Source organism: Gobio gobio, assembly GCF_949357685.1.
Source record: "Gobio gobio genome assembly, chromosome: 22".
NCBI lineage: Eukaryota > Metazoa > Chordata > Actinopteri > Cypriniformes > Gobionidae > Gobio > Gobio gobio.
In genome coordinates, this window is record NC_137118.1 from 48,352,391 (window position 1) to 48,367,363 (window position 14,973).

Genomic DNA, 14,973 nt, shown 5'->3' on the forward strand with positions numbered 1-14,973 from the left:
ACAGCTTAACATCGTCATGTCTTGTTTATGCTAGCGGACGCGCTGCTAATGCTAATGGCGAGCGTTTGTCTCCATCTAGCGTCATAACATGTCCTCCAGAAACTGAGAGACAAAAACGCTTTTTCTGAGTAGGGGAGCGCCGGGCTCAACCTAACGCAGGGTTAGTTGTTACACGCATGTTTTAACCCTTTCCACACATGCCAGAATGACGAAACTTAGTGCATTTACTAGTTGCCATATCAACATTATTTAGAGAAAAAATAGCGCCAAAATTAAAACATCATGGAAGATATTACTGAACATGTATTTAATCATAGCAAAAGTACATTTCTTACTTAAGTTTCGTTTTCATCTCTGTTTTTTGTGTTTATTTAAAATAAGACAAATCCGATATTATTGTAATCTTATATCTGTTATTGAACAGTTGAGATGTTGTTTAATGCTGATCTAACAGCAGAAGACACGAGCCGCGGTTTACATCCCAGATGTGCAGATGGTGTGTGTTAACACTGCGTTACAATTAGAAATATGCCATTATATTCTATACTTTTAGGAATTATTTTGAGAAACCATGAGAAAAGGGTGAATAATGACTGAGAGTTCATGTTCAGAAATGATGAATTATTATTATGTTTTGAACTATGCTGTATTTAGCGATGTGTTTGTTGTCAAACTCAAAATTGCTTATATTTTTAATTATTAAAAAATGCCATTATTTTATTTTAAAAAGTTAATAATTGTATTTTGTTGACAAAATATTTTAGTTTGTGTTGTATATTTATTTGATTATATAAGATAACATTTTAAGCTTTTATTTGGTCATGTTATGATGTACTCCACCTATGGGTCATGTTGTCACATTTCACTTCCATTCTTTCAGGGTAAATCAAGAAAAAAGGAAACACTGTATTAATGAAACAAAACCACATAATTGTACTAGACATGTGTGCAATTAATGTGGGAAACAATAAATAATCTGAACCCCAAGTGGATTTACACAAACTGAGAAAGTCAAAAAGCGTTAAATAATGTCAGACTGCAGGAGCTCTTCTTTTCACAGCTCGTTTACGCCATAAAAGTGATAATAATTCATTAATATAGCTTAAAAAAAGCATCATACACTGATGAGGCATAACATTATGAATAACACTGATGATCTCTGTTAGTGGGTGGGATATATTAGGCAGCAAGTGAACATTTTGTCCTCAGAGTTGATGTGTTAGAAGCAGGAAAAACAGGCAAGCGTAAGGATTTGAGCGAGTTTGACAAGGGCCCAGGGCCGGGCGGAATAGGCAAATGCTAGGGGTGCCATTCATCCATAGGGGCGCCAAAATATATTACTGATACTATTTTATTCATATTAATTTGAAATATTACCAAATAAAGCGCAAAAAAACGTAACTAAGTCCCCCGCCTCTTCCCGGTCCGCCTCATCGATCTCCTCCGCCGAGCTTCTTGAAGTGAGTCAGAAATATAACACGTGATCAGTTTAACGTTGGACATTTGTTGTGTCGCGCCGCCTATCTAATGTAGACAGGATTGCTTTGATTTTTTAGGGTGCTTGGCCGCTCGCTCCAGGTGTAGACACAGTGAAAGTTTCCTGATCATTTAAGACGGATGGCCGAATTGTAGAGTCATTAAAAACAGAAGCCCTCTGATGCAGGCAAGATAAAGGAAACACTGCAAAAATGCTCTTCTTATGTAGTATTTTTGTCTTGTTTCTAGTCTAAATATCTAAAAATTCTTAAACCAAGATGCATTTACTAGAGTAAAATAATATTTTTTCTTAAGTGAGTTTATGCTTAAAACAAGCTAAATTATCTGCCAATGGGGTGAGAAAAATAATCTGGTTTCAGATTGAAATCTTGTTTCTTGTTTCTGTCCCAAACAGAAATAAAATCATTTTTCTCACCCCATTTGGCAGATAATTGTGCTAGTTTTAAGATAAAACTCATTTCATTTAGACCCCCCCCCCCCCAGAAAACAAGGAAAAAATTATGTAATGTCATTTTACTAGTAAATATAAATAATTTTTTGATATTTGGACTGGACACAAGAAAAAAATACTAAATAAGAAGAGGATTTTTGGAAGTGTAAAGACAGAAGTAAAGTGATATAATGAATGAACAGTTTATTTAATTACATAGTAGTAAAATACTAATGTACGCTAATTAATTCCAGTTTTACCTTAAACTATATGCAAGCAGCTGTTCTGGGTTCTCCAGTGGCCACAGACAGTGTATTTTGTCAAAAAAAAATCATATCTGTTCTTTTAAACGCATGTAATATCACTTTTTTGATAGCCTAATGTTTTTACTCTACAGTTTTAAGGGGACATATGGACATTTTAAAATGTATTTGCCGAAATTAGTAATGATATTTATATACAGGTTTATTTAAAATAGCAACATTTGATGTAAATTTCCATTAAATATCTAAATTTCTCAGTTGAATTCATGGTGAAAACATGAATGTGCATATTAGTGGAAGTTTGCTGCCATCTACTGGAAAACAAACACTTTTGCTAGTTCTCAATAGTTTGTGCATGAATGCTAGATGCAATTACTTGTTATTTGTGTTTAGGCTGTAATGTGGCGTAGGTGCTATTTTTGTATATTTAACTATCATCAGCCTTTAAAAAAAAAAATAATAATAATATCGTGAACATGATGACGGGGTAGAATGGACTGGACATCATATAAAACAACAGCAATAAAAATGAAAAAACATCTATGAATTAAAAAAATAAAACAGTACCAGTGTTTCTGTAACACATTGATCAATCTGGATTGGCTCATGCATCATGCATGTCCAGAACTGATGTCTCTCAAACGCCACATTTTTCTTAGGTGTGCAGTAGTTTCTGAAAGCTTCCCAAATCGTGTCACTTCTTCTGGCTCTTCTTTTGCTATTTCAAAAGTGTTGTAGATCTCTAGTGCATCCTCACCCAATGAGTGTAGCAGAACTGCAACCTGAACTTTCATATCCTTTTTTGAGAACTCATGTCATATTCGCTTTACGTGGGTTTATTCTTAAATCACGAGATGAGAGCACCGTGACTGTTTCATCATAACTTTGCCCCGAACACCACAACTTCAGGAACGACGCCGCCCTCTAGCGGGATTCTGCTGTAATAGCATCAAATTAACATGCAATTACTACAAGTCTAGATTCAAGATTCAAGATTCAAGAGTTTTATTTGTCACATACACAGTTATATACACAATATACAACTGGCAGTGAAATGTAAACAGGTCCGCTCCATGGACAGTGCAAATAACAGTTACAAGAAATTAAATAGAAATAGAATAAAATTAGAATAAAAAGTATTAACATAAGTAGAATTATAAATAAATCAAGTAAAAGATAAAAATAGGAAATAAGATAAAAATAAAAATATAAAAAATATGTGGATATGATAAGTGAGATAAACTGTAGACTTAAAAATAAGTGGTTAACATAAAATATATAATATGTATATATAAAGAAGTATAATGTGCAAGGTTTATTACAGGTTGTTACGCAGTAACAATAGGGACGTAAAGTGCAGTGCAATTGCAGTATGTGGATGTTAATGTTAAAAGACCGTATGTTTATGCGTGTGCGGGGGTGAAGTGAGTCACGTGACTGAGTTCAGGAGTCTGATGGCCTGGGGGAAGAAACTCCTCCTGAGTCTTTCAGTCTTTGCCATCAGGCTACGGAAGCGCTTACCAGATGGCAGCAGGGTGAAGTGAGAGTTTGCAGGGTGATTAATGTCTCTGATGATTTTAGTAGCTCTACCTCTGCAGCGTTTGGTGTAGATGTCCTGCAGAGACGGGAGAGCTGAGCCTGAGATGCGCTCGGATAAGCGCACCACTCTTTGCAGGGCTTTGCCATCATGACTGGTGCTGTTCCCGTACCACGCTGTGATGGACACTTTCTATCAGGACACTTTCTATCGCCCCTCGATAGAAAGTTTTCAGGATGGCTGGTGAAACCCTGAATTTCCTCAGCTGGCGCAGGTGGTACAGTCTTTGCCTGGCTTTTTTCACCTGTGTCTGGATGTGTGTAGTCCAGGTCAGATCCTCGGAGATGTTCACACCCAGGTATTTGAAGCTGCTCACTCTCTCTACCGGTGTCCCGCTGATCATGAGAGGGGAGTATGACCGATGCTGTCTCTTCCTGAAGTCCACAATCAGTTCTTTGGTCTTGTTAACATTCAGAGAGAGACAGTTGTCCTGGCACCATGATGTCAGTTGCTCCACTTCGTCCAAGTATGCCGTCTCATTGTTGTTGGAGATGAGACCCAGGACAACAGTATCATCAGCAAACTTGATGATCGAGGTGGAGCTGTGTGTGGACAAACAGTCATGTTGCATTTACTACACTATTAGTCGGCATTTTCATTGCTTATTACACTATTTTGACATATATTTTGACTGTCAATCACTTCATTTTAAAACGAAACTTTTATTAAAATTCTGAATGGATTATAGTCTAGAAAGCGCGAAAAGAAAAAGCGTTCCCGTTATAATCACTGAAAACCGTCACTCGTCTTAGCTCATCTCTTAAAGTTCTGTAATAATTCATCTCTTATTTACACTTCCTCGGTTATGAGAGGATTCGAGAGTCCGCTGTCAACACAAACTGCCGTTTTAGCGGTAGGCGGATTCTGATTGGCCATTGCGTTTTAAATATCAACGGCCATGCGTGTGATTGGCTACACTCTCAACGCGGCAAAAACGCTTTTTCTGAGTAAATAATGTCAGACTGCAGGAGCTCTTCATTTCACAGCCACTTAATAAAAGTGATAATAATTCATTAAAGGGTTAGTTGACCCAAAAATGTAAATTGTGTCATTAATGACTGAGCCTCATGTGGTTGGACACCCGTCAGACCTCCGTTCATCTTCAGACACAAATGAAGATATTTTAGTGTAAATCTGATGCTCTGAAAGGCCTCCATTGGCTCAACTTTACACTCTCAAGACCCTTAAAAGACACTAAAGACTAAAGTTACAAAGTCCATCTCACTACAGCGGCTCTACAATAACTTTATGAAGACCAGAATAGTTTCTGTGCGCAAAAAAACCCTAAATAACGACTTATATAGTGATGACGATTTCAAAACACGGCACATGAAGCTTCGAAGCGTTATGAGTCAGTCGAATCATGATTCAGATCGCGTGTCAAACCGACAAACCGCTGAAATTTGGGGATCCAAACCGCTGAATCGACTCACTGATTCATAACGCTCCGAACTGCTGAATCGACTCACTGATTCATAACACTCCGAACTGCTGAATCGACTCACTGATTCATAACGCTCTGAAATGCTGAATCGACTCACTGATTCATAACGCTCTGAAGTGCTGAAACGACTCACTGATTCATAACGCTCTGAACCGCTGAATCGACTCACTGATTCATAACGCTCTGAACTGCTGAATCGACTCACTGATTCATAACACTCCGAACTGCCGAATCGACTCACTGATTCATAACGCTCTGAACTGCTGAATCGACTCACTGATTCATAACGCTCTGAACTGCTGAAACGACTCACTGATTCATAACGCTCTGAACCGCTGAATCGACTCACTGATTCATAACGCTCTGAACCGCTGAATCGACTCACTGATTCATAACGCTCCGAAGCTTCATGATGTCGTGTTTTGAAATCGTCATCACTATATAAGTCGTTATTTAGGGGTTTTTTTGCGCACAGAAACTATTCTCGTCTTCATAAAGTTATTGTAGAGCCGCTGTAGTGAGATGGACTTTGTAACTTTAGTCTTTAGTGTCTTTTAAGGGTCTTGAGAGTGTAAAGTTGAGCCAATGGAGGCCTTTCAGAGCATCAGATTTACACTAAAATATCTTCATTTGTGTCTGAAGATGAACGGAGGTCTGACGGGTGTCCAACCACATGAGGCTCAGTCATTAATGACACAATTTACAGTTTTGGGTGAACTAACCCTTTAATATAGCTAAAAAAAGCATCATACAACAATCAGGCATAACATTATGAACATTATAACACTGATGATCTCCTGTTAGTGGGTGGGATATATTAGGCAGCAAGTGAACATGTTGTCCTCAGAGTTGATGTGTTAGAAGCAGGAAAAATGGGCAAGCGTAAGGATTTGAGCGAGTTTGGGCCAGATTGTGACGGCTAGACGACTGGGTCAGAGCATCTCCAAAACTGAGCCAAGGCTCATTGATGCCCGTGGATTTGACCTTTCTGTGGTACAACTGGGTTTTGCAGAACAGGAACACGACAACAATTCATGGTTTTTAAATGAGCTTTAATTGTTGGAATACCCGCTGGAGAAGCTTCTGCATGTTTGTTCACTGAGGGTGTGAATATCTCAACCAATGGAAGTCCAGAGAGATAAAGATCTCTGAACACCTGCTCGTCTCAGTAAATATTTACACAAGAATGTGTCAGAAAGGTGCAATATCCTCAAACGGTGCTCATCCTGCCTTATAAAGTCCACATATGCAACATTCCCCATCTGTGTTATCGCTGTTATTATCAAACTGGGGCTTCTAGAATGCATGAAACACGACAGCTATGACAGACCAGAATGTGCTCGGTTACAGTGAAGCACTGATACTAGCGAAGAGGGAAGTTGAATAAATGGGAAGAGGAAATGCCTTGAGCTTGTTTGTGTAAATGAGCTGCTTAAGCTCCGCCCACACAGGTATAAAACTGTGACATGTGAGGCTGAGCTCAGTTTTCATCACTGAAGACACTGCCTTCATTCACACAGGTGAGCGTGATATACATTCTGCCTCTTTGCCTTTACAAAATTAGTTTGTCGATTAAATGTTCATGTTTTGGTTGATAGGACAGCATAAAAATGACTTTTTTTAAAGATGTTTAAGGGAAAGAGTGAAACAAACACACATGTTTTCTTGTATGAGCTCATAAAACATTGCTTTTGAAATAAAATGTCTCATTTTCATTTTAGTTTAACGTTATATACGCTGTAAAATATGATTTGTGACGTTGTTTTATGTGTTGTTAGGACCGTTTTGCATAAATACCATTTCCGTTTGTCTACTTCACCTTTAATTCAACCGTTTCTCTGAGATTGTTTATGAAATCTAGTCATTTGAGTATAAATATTTTCTACACCAACATGTTTAATGTACTAACAATGGAAAACACGATTCTCTTCCTTTTGAGATTTTTTCTCACTCAAAAAAATATTTGATATAAACAAGACGTTCACTTCCCGTCATGCTTTGCAAAGGGGCTGAATTCGGAGAGTAAATGTTTAAATAAAGTGCTATTTGATGCATTTTTAACAAGATGAGAAAATGGAGAGACTTTAATGCGTAATGTTTTATGTTGGTATTTAAAAGTGTGTGTTGTGTTGTGTTGTCGGAGGTTATTGTGGTGAAGTAGAGTGTGTGTTTGGGCTGAGGACCTGCTAATAACAATTAAAGCTGTTTTAATAATTAAACACAACTACTGTGGGCCATGGATGTAACAAAACCATCGTCTGGCTAGCCAATAAGACCTTGTAAAAGGTTTTGTAAATGTCGTAAAAATAGTATTTCACTACATAAAAATAACCAATTAAACTGGATTACTTGTTTTGTTTTTTATATAGATTTTTTAGCTGTGCTTCTCCTCTGGAACTCTCTCCCAGTCAGTATCCGCAATTCTGATTTATCTCAATTTAAAACCAGACTTAAACCCATTTATTTGGACTAGCTTTCCCTTCATGATTACTGTGTGCACACACTTTTAACACTTTGTTTTTGTGATAGTCATGCTTGTAAATGTTGTTTTCTTTATGGTTTATTGGTATTGCTCTTTACTGTAATTTTAAAAAAAAAATGTATTATTGCCACTTTGATGTATGGTGACCTTGAGTGTTCGGAAAGGCGCCTTAAATAAAATGAATTATTATTATTATTATTCATTTTAGAATAATTAAATTTAATAGTTTTGGACAAAATTAAGAACATTAACCTGATTTTACCAAATGGCATTGAATTAACCAAAAACTTAAGTTTACTGCAATAAAGAATGTAAATTAAATTCAACATAACCCAATTATGTGGAACCTGTTGACATAAATCCAACGTATAATTTTTTTGAGTGTCCATTGGCAGATATTTGTTCTTGTTTTAAGCTCAAACTCACTTCATTTTCATAATTAAAGGATTAGTTCACTTTCAAATCAACTTTTGCTGATAATTTACTCACCCTCATGTCATCCAAGATGTCCATGTCTTTCTTTCTGCAGTCGAAAAGAAATTAAGGATTTGGATGAAAACAGTCCAGGATTTGTCTCCATATAATGGACTTCAATGGGCTCCAAACGGGTCAAGGTCCAAATGTCAGTTTCAGTGCAGCTTTAAACGACACCAGATGATGAATAAGGGTCTGATCTAGAGAAACCATCAGCTTCTGAGAGAAACCCAGCAGTATTTATGATATTATTTTACCTCTTATCAGACGAGCGTGATCATCTCTGAGCTCCGCCATAACTTCAGCTAAGTGAGGTCAAAATACGAGCATGGTCATAGATATATCGATCGTAGATGCCTCATTCTACTGATCCGTGCAGGCGCTAATGAGGCATCTATGTATACATCTATGCAGGGCCGTGCAGAGAGTTCTTCAGAGGCAGGGGCTCAAATGTAAAAAAGGGGCAATATGTAAATATATATATTTTAGGGGTGTAACGGTACACAAAACTGACGGTTCGATACGTAGCCTACCTCGGTTTTGAAGTCACGGTTCGGTACGGATTCGGTACAGCAGTTTTACAAAATTGCTTTTTATTCAACAGTGGTTTAATGAAAAAAAAATTGTGTCTGTCCTTAAATGAATTCAATTATAACCAGTGGCGGTTCTAGACCACGGTAACTATGGGGGCCAGGCAGGGGCCACTTGTGCTTTTAGGGGGCACACGTTAACATTTATCTTAACCAGTAGATAATTAGGTAGTTCACCTGAAAATTCTATCACCATTTACTCACCCCCATGTCGTTCCAAATAGGACTTTCTTATGTTGAACACATTTTATTTATAACTTATAACATTTATAACTTATTTATTTTATTAAACTGTTGTATAAGATCAGTAGGCCTATCGCATTTGCACTCATGCTATTCTGGGTAGAAAAACAGAACTTGTGTGATATTGCACTCGTTACTCATGTTATATTGCTTAGTCTATATCATGATGTAAATGTGAGGGCGTTTTCACACTGGCAGTTTAGTTTGAATAATTGGTAATGTGAAAGTTGTCATGCGGACCCGGGTGAGCTGAGCTCAGGGGAACTGAATTCGAGACTGCCTGAAGGAGGTAGTCTGAGCTCGGTTGCGCAAATTGCGCTCGAGCTGTGCTGCGATTCATGGGAATTTGAAAGCAACAAGCTAATACGACTAGCGGGCCAGTGGCGGACCACTGGAGGCAAAGTTGGCGGCCCACCGGGGGCCCGCTGGCATTTTGCTCATCGTTTTCCTAGCGGACCACCGGCGGCAGCCACCACTTTTCCGACAGTGGTCCGCTACCGAGCCGCTGGTTTATAATAAATGTTTTCTGGCCACCCACGGACGATCCACTGGTCATATGATTCACAACTGGGTAATTATAGTTAGATCCAATATAATAATATTTAATGCAATAATGAATCAAAAACAAAGTACACAACTGCTAATAACCATTGTATATGTATTTTTTTGGATAGAGGCAACACAAATGCGTAGCTAAACAAATGGAAATAAACATAAAATAACTATAAACATTATGATAGCCTATTCAAAATATGTACTTTTGTTAATATATATATATATATATATATATATATATATATATATATATATATATATATATATATATATATATATATATATATATATATATATATAAACAGGATACATAAGACTGTATTATATATTATAAGATTAAGACTCGGGTGCGCAAGAAAAGTAACCTGCGCATGCATTTTATCAGATGACGGTGTATTTAGTTCAATACAACACATGTGTAAGGGATGATAGTGTTGATGATTTACCTTGGATACGAGCGAGAGGGAGCCTGCGGTGTATTCGCGGTGTAGAACGCGCTCTGACGCGGACCACAACAAACGTGCCCAGTGTAAAAACGCTCAAACAGGGGCATTTCTGCCGCATATCTTGAATTTTATGGACATTCTGGCACTGAAATGGTTTGGTTAACGACATTCTAACAATACAGGTTTTGGAACAACACGAGGGTGAGTTACATTAGGTGTTTTTATTTTCTTTTAGGGGAACTAACCCTTTATTTTATTCCCAGATTATTGAAAGTCTTTTATTTGGCCATGTACTGTATCACTCGATCTGCAGTCTCTACACGTGAAGTAAAATCATTTCAAGTTCATTTATTTATTTGAAAAGTAATGTATCTGTAATATGATCATGCATGCTCAATTTATAAAAGTAAAACTAAACCATTTATTTTACATGTTTTGTAGCCTACCTGCTCTCTGTTAGCAGACTCTTCGCAAAGTTAGCATAGACATCAAAACAAACATCTAATACTCTATAAGCAACACTGGACAATTGGATAAAATAATATTAATTCTCGCTATATGTGAACAAGACTGAAATTACATTATTCTGTATCTTTTCTCGGGTATGCCTATATCTGTCATATTCGCACATGAACGGTTCTTTCATTGCGTTGGTCATAATTTATCTTTGGCTGCATCTTCCTAATTCGGAATATGATCAAAGATTACATATGTGGACGTGTTCGGAGAAATTAGCCATTGAAAAAATATATTTTAACTACCAGTAAATGAACGAAATGACTGAATGGAATTCAAAGTCGTCAAGTCAGTAAAATTAATCTCCAGTAGCTATCACTGCTGCGTAAGGGTGCAGTTACATTCAACACAACGTGTATAAAGAGAGCTTATTTTATCTATAATCAAGAGCGTAGCAACCGCTATAGCCCGCGTTTTACAACCATTTGAGCGAATGCAGACTGAGTGACGAATCATTCATAAACAGACATCACTTGCGCGCCACAGCGCGCAGCCTCCTCATTGCTTCTCTGCATTGGTTATTGGTTATGACACAATAAAGTGCTCTTTTCATCACACACCGCCACAGCAAAAAACGCACATTGCAACCAGTTTCAGAACATTGTTTGGTGCGATGTGATTCCAAATTTACGGGGGCCCGAGGGGGGGCCAGGCTTGTTGACACGGGGGCACCGGCCCCCCTGGCCACCCCCCTAGAACCGCCACTGATTATAACTAAAAGTTTCTTAAAGATAATGCTGTAAACTATATAGGGAGCCCTTACATATTGCTATTAAAGATTAACAATAGAGCCCAAACTATTAGCCTAAATTCATTTGCTATTTATTTTTAGATATAATAATCAACACTCATAAGCTTCACATAAGGCAGTTTTTGCATTAATATCTAAATCTAATTATTATAATTTTTTTCTCCAATTCGTTGTTGAAATATAATAATTTAGTGGCTGTAATTTTCATGACAGGTTTATTTAAACATACATTAAATAAACAAGACATCACTACAGGCTAAGTGGTAATGAATATATATAGGCTAATATAACGAATAGGCTAATATAGTGCATGTATTCAGTGAAAGAGTTAATCTCTCTAGTGAACTCACAGCTGTGGACACTGAATGACTTCTGAGGTAAATGTGATTCTACATGACATTGTTTACAAGCTGTTTTATTGTCTTTTCGCGGTTGAAACACCGATGGAGCGATTACACAACATATGATACGTTTCAGTAAGTTGTAATGTATCCTCAACATACCTTTAGATATTAATTTCTTTAGGAAGAGATGATCGCGTTCACTCGCGCGCCGCGCGCTGCCGCTTGAAGTTGAACTGATACGCGTCAATCTGTCACGTCACATAATAGAGCGTTAAAACGGCATTTATCGTTTGAATTTCGTGATAAAATGGACTGAATACTTAATATGTTCGTGTGGGAACTCGGATTGAAGTGTGTTCCGCGCTTTAAACAAGCCGACTGTTAACTGTTATAGATTGCATTCATAACCGTTCGGTGCACGCGCGCACCGTACCGAAAGCCCGAAACCTTAGTTCGTCTGTCCATGTAATTTTCAACCGATTTATGAATGAGAACAGAAAATTACCGCTCCACTTCACATGCCCAATGGAATTTGAACTTGCTTTGCCAGATCACGATTGGTTGGTGCCGATGACATGATGACAAACGGGCATTGGTGAATTGTGTAATACTTTAAAATATATAATATATAGATTTGTAATTCAACACATTAGCTCTGATTATGGATGAAAAAAAATATTGGTTTACTTTTTTTCCTGTAAGGCCACACACTCTCTGAAAGGACCATATTTGGCTCGAGAGCCGCTTCCGAACAGTGGATAATCAGCTGTCAGTCAAAACGCACGCAACCCATAGCAACGCGTTATGGCAACGCCTCAACAGAAATTGTCCGACTTTTGAGCCGTTCGTTACTATTGTATACATTGTCATCAATGTCATGTTATAATAATCACATTTATTTAGTTTTATTGACCACGATATTATCATTGATGTGTCTGAGAGGGGCACTTTTGATTCATTTTGAAAAAGGGCAGGGGCTCGAGCACCCAAAGCGGCCTCATGAAGCTTCGAAGCGTTATGAATCAGTGAGTCGATTCAGCGGTTCAGAGCGTTATGAATCAGTGAGTCGATTCAGCGGTTTGAATCGCCAAAGTCAACTGATTTCAGCAGTTTGTCGGTTTGACACGCGATCCGAATCGTGAATCGACTCACTGATTCATAATGCTTCGAAGCTTCATGATGCCGTGTTTTGAAATCATCATCTCTATATAAGTCGTTATTTAGGGGTTTTTTTGCGCACAGAAACTATTCTCGTCTTCATAAAGTTATTGTAGAGCCGCTGTAGTGAGATGGACTTTGTAACTTTAGTCTTTAGTGTCTTTTAAGGGTCTTGAGAGTGTAAAGTTGAGCCAATGGAGGCCTTTCAGAGCATCAGATTTACACTAAAATATCTTCATTTGTGTCTGAAGATGAACGGAGGTCTGACGGGTGTCCAACCACATGAGGGTCAGTCATTAATGACACAATTTTTGGGTGAACTAACCCTTTAAGACTCTATCTTCAGTAAACAAGTCTTGATTTTAGATGTTTGTGCATATTAAAAAAAAAATGCACCTTTTAAATCGAGACTAACGCGTGCTCGTTTCTCAGTTGGTCTCAGAATGGGCTTCGGCACGAACGGCGAGCTGATGGACGGCAGGTCAAAGGTCGGCTTCTGCTCGGGCTCCTGTCACGCGGAGCACATCCTGCAGGTGTTGAACGGGTACCGGCGCAGCGGCACCTTCACAGATGTGGTGCTCCAGGTGGATGATTGCGAGTTCCCGTGCCACCGCGCCTCCCTCTGCGCCAGCAGCGAGTTCTTCCGCTCCATGTTCAGCAGCCGCTTCCGCGAGAGCCAGCAGGCCGTGGTCCAGCTGCAGGGCATCTCCGGCAAGGCCATGGACCAGCTGCTGGACTTCATGTACGAGGGCCGGCTGAAGCTGGATGAGGAGAACGTGGAGAGCGTCTTCCGGGCCGCCGACCAGCTGGAGGTGTCCATGCTCTCCAAAGCCTGTGTGCAGTTCCTCCAGGAGAACGTGTGCCACTCCAACTGCCTCGGGCTCCTGGCCTTCGCCAGCTCGTACGTCCTCCAGCCGCTGCAGGAGCAGTGCCAGGCGCTGCTGTACCGGGACTTCCAGCAGGTTCTGCGGCACGACGAGTTCCTGGGGCTGGAGAAGGCCCGTGTGCTGGAGCTGCTGGCCGGCGAGCGGATGGAGGTGGGCGAGGAGGTGCTGGTGACGGCTGCCCTGCGCTGGGTCCACCACCGGCCGGCCGAGAGAACCGCGGATCTCCTGGAGCTGATGGAGCAGCTGCGCCTTCCTCTGCTGGACCCGGCCTTCCTCGCTGGCACGCTGGAGGCCGATGAGCTGGTGCTGGACTGCCGAGAGATCCGGCCGCTGCTCCAGGAGGCGCGCATGTACCACGCATACGGACGGGAGATTCAGTCCCAGCGAACCAAACCCCGCCGGTGAGTCTGTGTGTTTCAAAGCAGCTGCTCGGTTATAAACGGGAAAGATGAAGCTCATCAATTAATAAACAGATTCACTATAGGAGCACTAAAGGAGACTGCACAGAGTACAGATACATTTACTTAAAACGAAATATTCTTGTTTTCTTTTAAATATACCCACATGAAAAAATACTATAGTATATCCAGATAGCACACGTACGTCTGCAAGATGTCTGTTAAAGATCACTTAATCTGGAAAGCATCTGCTGTTTACAAACATCTGATGGACGCCTTTAAGATGTCATTTTTACATACATTCTAAATCATAAACATCTTAAAGACATTGTTTAAACGTCTATTTGACATCTGACAGGAAACGTCCAAAAGACGTATTGCAGATGAGCAAACACTCTAAAAAACACGTCTTCCAGATATAAACACGCACATCCAATAGACGTCTCCGAGATGTAGGCTACGTGTGTATATATATATATAGTAAAATTACAGTAAAGTTACTCAAGTAAATACTATAGTGTTTTTGAACCATACTATAGTAAAGATACTACAGTATATTTACTACACTTTGTTAATTTACTGTATATTTACTATAGTACGGTTCAAAAACACTATAGTATTTACTAGAGTAATTTTACTATAATATACTATAGTATTTTTTCATGTGTGCTTAAAACAAACAAACTAACATCTGACAAATAAAACGTGTATTTCCTTTGAATTACGTTTATTTTTCTGACCTCATTCACTCAAAAAATGCTTTGTTGTTTGGACAAACGCTGGGTTAAAAGTTTAAATTAATAATAAATATCATTACCTCAGAAGCCTATCATCGCCACACCTGTGACACAAGATAATCAGTACAAACCATCTTGTTTTTATTTATTGTTTAATAAAA

General features: G+C 39.0%; 1 protein-coding gene across 1 annotated transcript in view; it reads left to right on the forward strand.

Moving 5' to 3' along the window:
* The first annotated feature begins 6,719 nt into the window (after positions 1 to 6,719).
* klhl35 (kelch-like family member 35) overlaps positions 6,720 to 14,973 on the forward strand; it is a 19,897-nt gene continuing 11,643 nt past the window's right edge. Inside the window, exons 1-2 of the mRNA XM_079804497.1 lie at positions 6,720 to 6,751; positions 13,223 to 14,078. Of these exons, the coding sequence (XP_079660623.1) occupies positions 13,234 to 14,078 (845 nt within the window). The 5' untranslated portion in view covers positions 6,720 to 6,751; positions 13,223 to 13,233. The remainder of the gene's footprint in view (positions 6,752 to 13,222; positions 14,079 to 14,973) is intronic.